General features: G+C 37.6%; 2 protein-coding genes across 3 annotated transcripts; both read right to left on the reverse strand.

Moving 5' to 3' along the window:
- Positions 1-909: 909 nt before the first annotated feature.
- Positions 910-6,415, reverse strand: map9 (microtubule-associated protein 9). The gene is made up of 13 exons (XM_046413685.1): positions 5,973-6,415; positions 5,790-5,880; positions 4,572-5,075; positions 4,326-4,498; positions 4,120-4,228; positions 3,962-4,029; positions 3,787-3,848; positions 3,498-3,660; positions 2,776-2,862; positions 2,515-2,676; positions 2,283-2,428; positions 1,500-1,635; positions 910-1,389 (listed from the first exon to the last, which is right to left on the reverse strand). Exons 1-13 carry the CDS (start codon positions 6,042-6,044, stop codon positions 1,270-1,272), a joined length of 1,893 nt encoding a protein of 630 aa, XP_046269641.1. The 5' UTR covers positions 6,045-6,415; the 3' UTR covers positions 910-1,269.
- A 405-nt stretch (positions 6,416-6,820) lies between these two features.
- On the reverse strand, positions 6,821-12,297 carry smim14 (small integral membrane protein 14). 2 transcript variants are annotated; one of them, XM_046413756.1, is made up of 5 exons: positions 12,130-12,297; positions 10,581-10,672; positions 9,689-9,737; positions 9,415-9,569; positions 6,821-8,914 (listed from the first exon to the last, which is right to left on the reverse strand). In XM_046413756.1, the coding sequence occupies exons 2-5, from the start codon at positions 10,653-10,655 to the stop codon at positions 8,876-8,878; spliced, it is 318 nt and encodes a 105-aa protein (XP_046269712.1). In that variant the 5' UTR covers positions 10,656-10,672; positions 12,130-12,297; the 3' UTR covers positions 6,821-8,875. The 2 variants fall into 2 exon arrangements, with proteins under 2 accessions (XP_046269712.1, XP_046269702.1); XM_046413746.1 differs by having other exon boundaries at positions 10,581-10,676; positions 12,130-12,296.
- Positions 12,298-13,643: the final 1,346 nt, after the last annotated feature.

The raw sequence follows: 13,643 nt of genomic DNA on the forward strand, positions 1-13,643 counted from the left end.
TACAAAATTATAAACTATCCAGGATAAATTAAAATAAATAAATGGAAAAGCAGCACGTCACCACATTTGAGAAGCTGGAACCATGAAATGTTGTTGTTAACAAAATGATTGTCCAAACAGTTGCCAATTAATCTTATATCAACCGACTAACTGTTTCATTGGCTTATCTGTTAAATTGTACTTACTGCAAGGTAGTAATTTATAACAAAATATTTTTGTGAGCTCTTTTCATGTTTTCTATGCAAAAATCTGAGTGCATGATACCATAATTTTTTGTTCTAAAATTTGCCTCTTAAAATGTTCTGCTCTTATGGAAAATTGTACTCATATATTCTTAGATACTTGTGTCAAAATGCTTTGCCTTCAGTGGAGTTAAAAAGCATTGGCAGAGATAGTAGGAGCTGAATATTTTCCCAAGTTTGTGGGAGAGTCTTTTATTAGATAATAGAGTACAAGTAAGCCTAATAGCAGACCATAAACAAAGGCCTCAATGGCACTAACTCATTAAGATAATTAGGTTTCACTGTGTTTAAGTCGTAAAGACAAAATGCGTCTGTCTGCAGGAACTTGTTTAAAATGTCGTCTTCATTCTTGTGAGAAATCAGTTTACTATACTGGTGTATCACACTTTTAAAGACTACTTTTTAAAATTCTGAATAAATGTTTTGGATTAGGGAAGACATACAATAAAAACAGAAAGAATTGACATGTAAAATAATTTTTAAATTATATGTTTAAATAATAACAATTAAATAAAAAATTGAAATGTTTTCCATTAAATAAGTGCTTAACATCAACAGATCAGGCTCAAAGTTGGTCTGTTGTTATGGAAGTTTGTGTAATCTAAAGACAAGAATAAACTTTGTGTGGAAATCAACTGCAGTTCAAAAATAAAAATTCACACTTTAATTATATTTTACACCAGTACCTTTTCTTGTTGCTGCTTTATTCTAATGTATAACACAGTAAGAAGAGACCACACATTTTTTTAAAGGGTTTAGTTATTGCGTAAGTGTTTGAAATTGACATGTCACCATGTCACTTGAACACAACATCTTCTAAACGTACTGCAGCATTTTACAAAAAAGCACACAAATGTAAACTTAAACCAGAGCGGGTGGCTAATACAAAACCTGACAAAAATATAAAATTTAACATTAACTGTGCTTAAAACTCATTTTGGACACACCAAACAGTACCAAACTCATAACTTCTAAAGTAACATACAACCCAAAGACATTCTGCGGGTGGTATGTTATATTACAAATGTTATTTTTGAAATGGTATAGTTTTATTAGGAGGGCTCCATGGTGGAGGTGGACTGTCTCTGAGTATCGCCCGTATTCGCTGTTCTTCTTTTTGTCTCTTCCACTCTAAATCTTTCCGGGCCTGTTTGAAAAAGGAAAACCAGTAACAACAGATACAAACTCTTCAAGATGCTTTCACTATAAACACTTATTTTCTTCTCAGAAAACTTAAAAACAAATAGTTGTACTTACAAGCCAGTTTTCATACATCTCTAAAGACATTTTATCTCTCTCTTCCTTCATGTATCGCTCCTCTTCTGCTTTGTTTTTTCTTGCTTTGCGCTCCATTGTGACTTTTTCATTCACAACATCTTTCTTCTTTTCACACCTTCATCATTTCAAGAGAAAAAAGTAACAACAGTTTTAGATGAGAGTTAGTTCACTGTTTAAAGATTTTGTGATGGAGATATAGGTGCTGAAACACGGTTAAACGTTCAATTGGGACTACCATCTAGAGGCAGATAACTTGAACAGCTCTGTTAGATGTTGAACAAACTGTTGAGCAGATATTTGAAACACAAAACGTGAAAATGTGTGCATTTCACTTCAAAATCATAAGTTAATACTGAAATACAGTGAGACAATTTTATGAAGCAATGTACACAAATATGTGTCCAGTGCTGCCCTCTAGCCTCTAAAGATAATACTGTTCTATACAGGTACCATGAATCTCCTTTTAGATTAAATTAGATCTGACTGTTTTCTTTGTTTTAATTTGTTTTTTTTTCCTCAGACACGCCAGATGTGCACAAGCAGGCAAAAGCGGAAAAGAAAGGAAAAAAAGAAAAAAGTAAAATGAAATTACTGGGAAAATCTCTGATCCTGCTTTCAATTTCAATAATTGAAATCAAATTCTCATTTAGATCAAATTTCAATTTAGAAATAAAATTATGACACCTGAGGGGTTAATAAGTGTAAGGAAAGGAAAATTTAAGTTAAGGAAAGTTAGGGAAAAACTCAGCGATTTATACTCACCAGTTAGAAAAGGCAGATTTGCTGTCTTTCTTTCTTTCTTCCTCCTTTTCTTGCTTTTTTGCCTGAAGTTTACTTTCAGCTTCTCTTCGTTTTCTGTACTTTTCTTCGAGTAAATGATCATTCTCACGTTTCCATCTTTCAAACACCTGTAAAGGTTTATATCACTGTTTAACATTACATCCTCCCACAGCGAAGCGCTTATTGTATCTTTCTGAATGATGCATCGGTATACCTGTTGAGCAGATTGTCTTTTTTCTTCCTTCTCTTCAACTGCTCTTTGCTCTTTTCTGATCATATCTTGCTTTTCTTTGGCTTTTGCTTTGAGACTCTCCGCTTTCTTTTCTTTCCAAGCCTCGTATGATGCAACGGCATCTTCCTTTTTAGCTTCTTCTTCCTATTTGTTTTAAAGGCAAGATGACAAACAGCACATATGTTAAATCAACAGACATTTTCTCATTTACTGCATTTCAAATTTGCATAAAATATTGTTCACCCTTTTCTTTTTTTCTTTCAGGATTTCCTCTTTCTTCTTCAGCTTCATGTTCTCTCTTGACTTTTCCTTTTTTTTCTGAAGCCATTCCTGTTTGGAGCACATGTAAGCAAGCAGGGATTTTAGTTGACTGAGGACGCTCTGTCTGATACTCTGAAGACCTCTAATTACGTGCTTTTATTTAAGTAAGCAAGGTTTAAAATGCATGACTTTTACTTTATTTCCATGGCGTAGCATTTATACTTTTACTTAAGTAAAGGGCAGCAATACTTCTTTCACCACTGCTAACCTCCCTTTAAATGTTTTACTTCATTACATCAATACAAAGTTTGAAGTCCAAATTTGCTGTTCCTAATACCTGATAATAATGCCATACATTTTAACTATAATATTGTAACACAGAACATTATAAATTGGGCATTTAACAGGGTGGCAGAAGTCACATTCTAATTATATTAAGTATATTCGATGTATGTTGTTGTTATGTTATGTTATGTTTACATGCTTAAATTAATATCAGAGTCTGAATCAACAAGCATTGAAGGGTTTAGTGCTCCTGTAGCTAGTGCTTAGGAGAACCGCGCATCCAGCAGAGAACACAGAACACAGAACACAGGGAAACCACTGTCAGGTTCTTTAACTGGAGAAATGGTGCTTTCCTCCACTCAGCTGTTTACATCCTGCATGACACAACACAGACAACACAGGCACTTTATCACACTAACCTGATAAACAGCAGCTCTGAGTGAATCTGCTGCTTGTGGCTGAGACTCCTGTAGAGAGATTTTACCATCCAGAACTTTGAGAGATCCCAAATACTTTGATTCCACTTTCCTGGAGCACACACTCTGAGGTCTGTGAGAGGTCTTCGAGTGAGAGCTTGATGTCCTAATTTAAATAAAATAATTGGAAATTGTGATGAGCATTTTTCAGTTTTCTGACACGTTATAGACTAAATGAGTAATTTAATTATCATGAATCGATGAGATGAAAACTGCAGCCTTATTTACCAACCTAGTCTCAAATGATTTTTCATGGACTCGAGAGTGTTGATCTGAGTGATCTCCCGAGTCTTGCTGAAAGAAAACATTACACACATTTACTAAGATTAAAAATAATGAAAAAAAGAGGCAGAGCATATCTAACATGAGACTAATTAGCACAGTCACTCCTGATAGGAACGACTTACATTAAACTCTTCAAATGATGTGGAGTACTTTCTCCCCTGCTCTTTGCTGTCATCAGAAATAAAGCCATCTAAAACAATAAATTAAATAATAAGAGGATTAAAGAATTAAAAATAGAATAAAACAACATGTTTATGGTACTGAACATGCCAGTTGTTACCTCTGGATCCAGAATCAATTGTGGACTTGGTGAAGAGCTGTGACTGTTCGCTTTTGCTTACAGAGAGTTCGCTGAGGCTACGTGAAACTGCGTGACCTTCATCTGTCCACTGCATGATGAAACAACGTAACACACATGTGCTCCAATCAGAGAACGTTTCTTTGAATACACAAGCACAGAGACACATGTGGGCTGCAGCTTCTTACAGTGATGTTGCTGGATGTGTCAGTGGAGAGGGGTATGGATGCAGATGATGTCTGAGGCCTGCTGAGATCCTGAGATTCAGCGTCTTCAGCTATCTTCTCTGCAGTGTGAAGGTTCAGTCCAAGAGTCCTTTGCCTGGGTTTCGGTCTGGGTGGCTCCCTCTCGCTGGCACCATCTAAATGATAAGAGGTAATTAGTAACATGGAATGTGCCTGTTTTGACTTGTACATGAAACACTGAAAACTGACCTGCTGAGGATGTGTGTTTGAGTTCAGTTGCTGTTAACTGTAGAGTATGGGAGCTTTCTTCCAGAACAGCATTATTCTTATCTTCAGCACCAGGGGGTTCCATAACACGGTTGTCAGATGGCAAAGGTAAAGGCATTTCCAGGAAAGTATCTTCTGATGTTTGGTATGACAGAGATTTACTTGTGCTCTCTCCCCCATTACTGTTTTTAAATTGCGTGTTATCCTGACTGACATTTGTGGAGTGCTGTGAGGAAAATGAGTTATTATAATCACTGTGGTGACTGACAGAAGAATCAGGCGGTTCGTTTTCACGTGATTCTGATGCTGTGGTGTCTTCCGAGGGAAAGCTGATTCTTTGGGTTTTCAGAAATGAAACTCTCTTTGTTCTACTATGTTTGCCTTCATCGTCAGAAATCTCAAAGTTGTTGACTTTTGCTTTACTCTTCCCAGCCTTAAATGCGCTGGCCTTCTTTTTTCTTGATTTGAGGAGTTCATTCAAAAAATCTGTGAAAACAGAAAGTGACAAGTAACTGACAATATAGAACTGAAAATTAAACTGCATCTGCATCACATCACGGACTATAAGGACACCACAGCAGAGATCACCAACACAACCATCACCCTGCCTCAAAAGCTCAACCAATTTTATGCCTGCTTTGAGACCTCCAACAGCACATACACACACCTACAGACTGTTAAATAGTTGAAGCACTTACTGGCGCCAACATCACCCTGGATAGCCCTCCTCCACACGCCCACACACACACACACACACACTACTATACTGCAACCAAACTACATCTAAAGTGTGTCTTACATAGACTCCACAAGACCATAAATGTGCACTGCTGTCTATTGCACTATTATACGCCACCCTACATTATACTTACCACTGGAACCACTGGTAGTACACATTCTGCACCACACTGCCTTCTCTTGTACATATCATGTAAGTATCTTAAATTATTCTATTTGTTTTACTTTAATTTTCTACCTCTAGCGGCATTCACATTGGAAAGCAAAGGAAGAATTTCATTGTGCAAAGAACTTGTTTCTTTACTGTGCATATGACAATAAATGCTTTGAATCTTGAATCATCACTGGACACGGATATGCGTAATACACACCATTATTACAATGTAAACAAAGGCACCAAGGGAGCAAACATCTCGTGTGCAGTCTGATCTAGCAAGATATTTTGATGTCCTGCTACCTTACCATCCTCATCTTCATTGAAGTCATCGGAGTACGAGTAGTGGTCTGTTTTTGTTTTGCTTGCCCTGGCAGAAATAGCAGCCTGAAGTTCATCCTACGACAAAAAACTTAGGTTGAAATGACACTTGAAGAAAGCTGAAATAGCGTAATATAGCAATTCAATCACTCACTCCAGACAACTTTTACCTGAAATGTTGTCCTTCTCGACGTTTTCGGGCTTTTCGTGTAAGCCAGTGTCATGAAGTCCTGATTTGTCATTCTGTCAACTATTAACACTTTCCTGCGGTTGTATTTACTAGCATGCTAGCTAGCGTTCGCTAAGTTCAAAGTAACAAGCTTAGCAACTGAGCTTCCTCTGCTTCCTTTATCGCTACTTCAACAGTATGCAAAGCTCCATTGCCACACGATCGCTGTCTAGTTCAATAAATACTGTACAGTTAAATTTTACTAATTATGCAATACCTAAAGGCACACGAGAAAGCTACAATGGGCTAGCGGACTTGTTGACGGTAACCCAGGGAAACGTGGAAGGCATTTCCGTTTCGCCACTGCGCATGCTCAAGGGATTACCCAGAGTACATCAGGCCCGATTTGCGGCAAACAAAAAATATCAGATGATTTTATTTGACCAGCGGAATCCTGTTGAACTCTAAACGTTTGAGCTTACTGACGACACTGAACATTTCAGTGTAAAATAAACAGACACACACACACACACAATATGTAGTATATTTAACCAGATTTTTAAAGGTGCACTTTTTTCCTGAGGGACTGAATACTGCCAGAATGTAAGACACCGATTTATACAGTACTTATACTATATTTGTACTGACTCGAATGGTATATGCAGCATGCCTTAGATGAGGAAAGATTTTTTTCCAATACATTATAAGTGTCCCTCATGTCTTCTACTTACGTAAAAATATAAATACCACAATTACATCTACTCAATTACAAGTTAAAGTAATTGCAACGCTACAGAAATGCCTTCGTGAATGCTAGAACGCTTACAGTAAAACACAGGCAGGCAGAAAGAAGACTGAATTCTTTTTATTTTTTGTTTTGTTATAAGAAAAGTGCATAGTTGAAGCCCTTTTTCTCTTTGACAGTAACAGTGTAATTCAAGGTCTCTCCATCTCACCAGAGAGTCGACTTGTACATCTCAACAATGTAGTTGGCTTCCCCATTAATTGTGCAGCACTAATTACAGTTTGTTTTACCCTTTCCTTCCTTATGTCACCTCCCTGCCATCTCCCAAACAAGTCTAGAAAGACAAACAAAAATCTGTTGATACGGAAATGAGCCAGCAGCAAAAGACTGTCGGGATGAACTCGGCCCACAGTTGTTACAGATCACATCCAGAATCCTACTTCTTACACCATATATTTAAGAAATTCCTTCATATTAAGACTAATTCATGTTATTTCTGATATCACAGGAATGTACCCTGGAACACAAACCAAGAAACATTTTAAAAGCCTTGTTTCAACACATTACAAATTTTTTACAGGACCTCAAATATTGCTGTTCCCTAATTTGGAATGAGCATTGAAGCCAAGAGCTATGAATTCACATTGGCACTGTTTGAAAAGTCATTTCTGCGTTCAAATACTATTCACTGGATTGACATATTCTCATACAGAAGTTGTGAAGTAGAAAACTTTGGGTTGCTCCATATCAATTACAGACTGCTGTGATTCTCAGTAAGAATAGAAGAGGCCATCATTCAGACAACTGAAGTTTAGTACAGCACACCACAAGAAAAGTGCTACTAAAATATTAATGTCTACTAATATATAATTAGTTTTTTCTTCTTTTCCACAAAACAAATACAGCACATGTAATCTTAATATGATTAAAATTTTTTGCTTTACTGAGTATATTGTTTCACAATGACCACACTTGTTCTACCCTCTATGTGTACCTGCAATTCAGCTCATTTCACAAAGTTCCAATGACTGCATTTAACTGTCAAACGGCTGAGATCCTTCACTGTCATCTTAATCACCGACACCACAGTAACCAGACACACTGTTACATAAAGGGACAGAGATATAGTTAATGTAAGAGGACATTAGTATTTGCTGGCTGAGGGGAGTATGTCATCTAATTGAGGACTGGGCGTAAACACACAAGAGAAATTCACAGCATTAAAACCAGTTTGTCATGTTTTGTACACCAAATCCTAATAAAGAATATAACCATATAAATTCATTAAATGTAATCAGTCTAGTAATAGTTTTTAATATGCTATTAAAACATTGTGTGATATGACATCATTAATGGCACTGCTTAGAGCTGTAAAGTGTACAGAGTGGAATGCTGAGGAGTCTGAACAGAACCCGCCACCAGTCATTACCCCGCAAGCACTTGAACAAGACATTTAACTGCCCAGCGGGGATCTCTGTGCTGCCCCCCCTCTGTTCTCCTTCAAAGTATTTGACACATTACTTCATTTTGAGCTCCTTGTCTGAGATCCAGATCAGTCAGTGCCAGAGCTGGGATCAGGGACTGACTCACAACAATAACAGACATTCTGATTAAAAACATAAGAGCTCAGCTGGTATGATATCGAGCTAACATGGTTGGCCAATGTTATCAGTCAAAAGTGGCTCATTACAAATGTATCAGTGTATATATCTGCACATGAACAAAATATGATTTTCTCTACTTATTTAATTAAACTTTTGCATTTGAGGAAAAATTGTGTTTTGTTATAGTTATTAAGTTTCTCATCCCCTGGTCAAAAGTCTTCGTTAGGTATCCTGCTTCGGTCTATATCTCTGTCAATGTAACCAAAGCTGAAAAATAGATGCCAAAATTCTTTATGTTGTTTGTTTTTGTAAAAATAATAATATTGATCTTTATATTATCTGATTTTTTGCACCTTCAAAATATCATATCTGTATTGGCCTAATCAATCCAGTATCAGTTGAGTTCCATTCAGAAGAATCATAACAGGGAAAAAAAGCAAAAGACATTTGAAAAGAGGTTGACAGGGAGATGGCACTGTCCTGGTCACTATAACTAGCTAACTCTGCAGCTCCAGTCAGAGCAGGTGGGGGAGTGCTGGCTCGGCGGTTTCACTGCTAGTCAACAGGCGGTACTGGAGGTTCTCTTCCATCACTCTACAAACCGAGACAGAAAGATATTGTTTTTACACGAGAAGAAAAGTGAACCGTCTTGATGAAGGTCCATCATTAAGGTAACACCTGTGCTGTTCCTATTGTGACAAGTGAAAATGTCTGCTGTGGAAAATGCTTTAAAAGAACACAACAGCAGTAACATTATGTAGAAACGGGAAAAAAAAAATTAACCGCAGCTTGGTAGTGACGGCACATTCAGCCTATAAAAATAAATGATACATGATGAGAGCAATGTTCTTCACTCACAACCTCAACAAGCTCAAAGTCTATGGTAATAAAAGATCCATGATTGTATACTTTATGGGCTCAGTACCAATATAGCTAAAAATATTGCTTTTTTCTTTTTACTCATGCAAAACTGATTTTAAGTAAATTAACTCCAACTTTGTGGTAAATTGTCATGCCAAACAAAGGCAGGGCGGTACTGTATTAATAATTTAAAATGTTACTGTTATATAGATGATAGAGTGATCAGTACTGACATTGTGGGGTCCAGGAGATTTGCCTGTGGGACGGGGACCCCTGAGACTGGATGGGCGGAACAGGAACAGAAGCAGAGCCAGCACTATCCATCCCATCACGACCATGGGGAACGTCAGGTCACCTCCTCCGTCAACTGAACTGCTCGGGCCTGGCACTGAAAACAAACATCTTTGCACTTCACACATGTAATCTGTTCTAATGTTTTTGATTTGAGTGTAGCCATGCTTCCACACAATAGGACAAAACCATAAGGTCTAATGTGGTCATACATACATTCTTGGGGGCAGTCTGTGTCTGTGCAGTAGGACTGTGAATGCCTGAGCTGAAAGAGAATTCACAAAAGGAACAAATTAGAAGAGAAGGAAATACATTCGTATTCATTCTTCCAATGACAGATTACATATTTACTCTGGTCACCACCTCCCTCATTTAGAGAGGCAGAAAGTACAATTGATCATAAACACACTGCAGGAAAAAACTTCACCCATTAACAGCTTCCTGTTACAGCACATATTCACACACACACAAATGTCCCCACCTGAGCTCTGCCTGCCTCCTAAAATATACTGTACAATTCTGAATGGCAAATGGTGTGCAAATTCCTCTGTTATTTGGACAACAGCCTTTCCCACTGCAAGCGAATCAGAAAATCCCTAGGGCGGCTTCGAGCTCTGAGCTAGCTGCAGCTCGTCATGCAAGTTACACCTGAGGACAAAGAGCCAATGAAACCGAGAAACTAAAAGTACTAATTAAAAGTAATTACAAGCTGTATTCTTTACTTAATGTACATTCTCTTGATAATTTTGATCTCATCCTTCACAGCACACTTTACATTAAGAAGACCCAGAGAATATTTATATATACAGTACACACAGGGAAGTGACAGCTCACAGCGCAACAGAGCGTGACGTCTGTGCATGGCAGAACTGATAGACTCTCAAGACAAACACCAAGCAGGAACCAGGATATGCTGGCTCAATTTCCTTCTCTACAGAATTTTGTTTCCAACATTAATCTCTGCATCCTTCTCTTTCAGGAGATATTTTTACTTTAAGTTGCATACTTGGAATACTTTAACCTATACTTGTTCCTTGGCTCTGTTAAAATCAAGTCTGCCTCTTAAGATTTCAAGTTATGGCGAAAGCCTCTCACCTCCACGACTTACCAGGTTGATGAGACGCCTCATAGCATATTCATGGTTGCAGATGCACTCGCAAGGGTCAAAGCCTCCTTCTGCCATTTCTCACCAGACGGTGTCTACCTTGTAACAAGACATAAAGGATTGCATGCAACTAGGGTGTTCATAAACAAGTGTGAACAACCTAACGCTGCCTCTTGTCAGTGCTGTGCTCTATTGTTGTTTCACATTCACACACAGACTGAAGGGAGGGGACTGCTCAGTTAAGGACTGTCAGCAGACAGTGGCTGTATTATCTTGCTGTTTCCAATCTAGGTGTAAAGTAAGGCAGGACATGCTAAAATTAATATTATTAATAAAAGTTAACTGAAAAATATTTGTGTGTTTGTTTTATTAACAATATACAGAATACTTTCTGTGAGCTAATTCTGGAGCTGTCCATGCATTTTTGACATGCAAAGTCTAAAATGGATTATGTTTATGATGCACCTGTCTTTAACATATCACTAATTAGAAATGTCATTAGCTAAGAAGCAGTTAAGAACACGCCACTGACTTGGTCCACAAATGCAAGAACTGACTGGTTGAGATCATCATGAGAGGCTGAAAGCAAGCCGCTATTTCTCTGAAGAATACTGACACTCTTACAGAATTTACCGAAAGGAAAAAAATATTATCAAATGGTTTGGCATGCAGACCAGGCTTGCATTTGCTGTGAGACAAACATATGATCAAATACAAAGATGTCTGCCACATGTTAGAAGTCATTCAGGTCTATATCAGTATACTAGATACTGACTTCTGCAATACAAAACCCTAAATTTGTTTTTCTTTAAAGAATGATTACCAACATATGCACAAAGCAGTACGACTGAACAGTACAAACTGTTACCATTGCAAAAGACATAACTTTTGTGCTTTTTGCACATTTCTGTTTTTGTCTTGTCTTCGTACTGTGTAAGTCTTGTCCTGACAACTCATGTTCTCATTTTGCATCTTATGCCGAATGTCACCATTTCAACAACAAGACGAACATGTTTTAATCGACCTGTGTGGCTACCTAAAGCCATTAGTAATGTCAGAATTCTTACAGTAAAGTAACAATCCCTCTGCTAGTCCTCAAAATGCCAAAATACATTATGTTGAATACATTTTCAACATAAACACATGTTGAAAAATAAGACTGTCGATGCACAGCAACTCAGCACTGCCATACGACATATACACTTACAAACTGACTCAGTTCAAACTCACTTATACAGTATCAAAGCATGTACACGTTACATTTTGCAAGGCTGTCTGCCTATATATTTTTGGAATGACAAACAAACCAAGTGGACGGCTCATTTCGACCCTTCTGAGGGTTACTATCATCATTTTGAATAAACCAACCCTTGAGTTCTGCATTCACACAATATTGTTCCCCAAACAATTTAGCTTAGATTAGCAACTTGCTAACCTTGTCAGCAAGCCAGCCAACCGAGAAAAAACTCAAAGCGGCTGTCTTTCGACCGATAATGATCAACATATGATTGCAGACAGATGTGGCAGCAAACGACATCGAAGGACGACTTACTTGAGCTTTGCTAATGTTGAAAAAACGTTAAATATCTCCAATTGCTCCGGGCTGCACTGCTGCTCTGCTGTTGCGCTCGACTAAGCCTGCAGACACATCAACCTTCCGTCTGTTTTGTTTGTGGCACGTGAGCTAGCCAAACTTGCGTTTCTTCACGGCTGGCATCCGGGGAACTCATGAAGGTATGGGGAGGGTATAGGGCCCTTTAAACGTCTCTCATTGGTCCAAATATTTGATAAACATGCCTTCAAACCAATCAAACGGAGAAAGATGATAACATCTGGATAGTAAACAAACAGTCGAGCGACTTAACGTCGAGAGAGAGTTTTAACATCTGTACAGTTGAGAAAGTAAATATACTGCGCTAAAATATAACTGAGTACATTTACTGTACATTTACAAATACTGTAATTCAAAAGCACAATAGGCTACCTCAAAATGGCACTTATTATTTCTAAGTGCACTTACTTTCTACTTATACTTCAGAAGAGAACAGAGGGAAATAGGACTATACAGTGTGCCAGACGTTTTATATACATATCTGAACATTCGTTTAATTTACTGCCATACATAATAGTTCACAATTCACCTGAGCACTGTCTTCTCGGAGGAGAAGTACTGGTTTAATGGAATGGAAATCTAATGAAAATCTCATGAAACCCTAAAAAAACAATATTCTAACTATTAAAATAAAAGTTCAAAATTTTAAGTAAAAGTACCAAAAGTATCAACCGCCTTTCAGAGTATTATTATATTACTGGATCATTATTACTGATGCATCAATGTGTACATTAAAGTAACTATTCATTGTTGTATCTGAAGGAGATCATTCTGTTGGGGAGATCACCTTTAATGAACCTTTTTTTAATGTAAAAACCTGCAAAGCATTAACTATAGGGGTTAGATGAATATAGTGAATTAAAAAGCACAACATTTCTCTCAGAAATGTCACAAAATGTACTACAAAAAATCCCTTAGGTTAATCAAAATGTTTGCCATTCAATCAAGGGAAAACCTGACAGCTTCCTTTCCACCCTTTTATGTCACTGCTGGTAAGAGATGAAAACAATTTAACTGGCAGTTGGCGTCTAAGCCATGAAAACAATTAAAATGTCAAGTCATGAAATGTTCAGGTTAGACTGAAACACCAGAGATAGTTAACATCTGTGCACCATATAGCTGAAGTGTCAGCTGGAAGGGCTGTGTAAGGAGTAACTGCTGATGAAATGTCAGTAAGACATCTGAGCTGAAGTGCCAGACATTGAAAGGTGTGCACTGTTAATAGATAAAAGTCAGATGGCATGCAAGCACAGATGAATACAGAGTAAAAATGTGACGAACTTGACAGCTTTCTTCCCTTGCTTTTTCATTTTGCACCATAATTTAAATGTAAAAACAATGTGAATCCCAGTAACATATGGCAGTCAGATGTAAAATCCTTTAAGTAAATGAAAGTACTAGTTACCAGTGCTAGAAATCAGGTGTGTTCAGCACATGGTGAGAAATGCCCTGAA

Source organism: Scatophagus argus, chromosome 2 (assembly GCF_020382885.2).
Source record: "Scatophagus argus isolate fScaArg1 chromosome 2, fScaArg1.pri, whole genome shotgun sequence".
Taxonomy (NCBI): domain Eukaryota; kingdom Metazoa; phylum Chordata; class Actinopteri; family Scatophagidae; genus Scatophagus; species Scatophagus argus.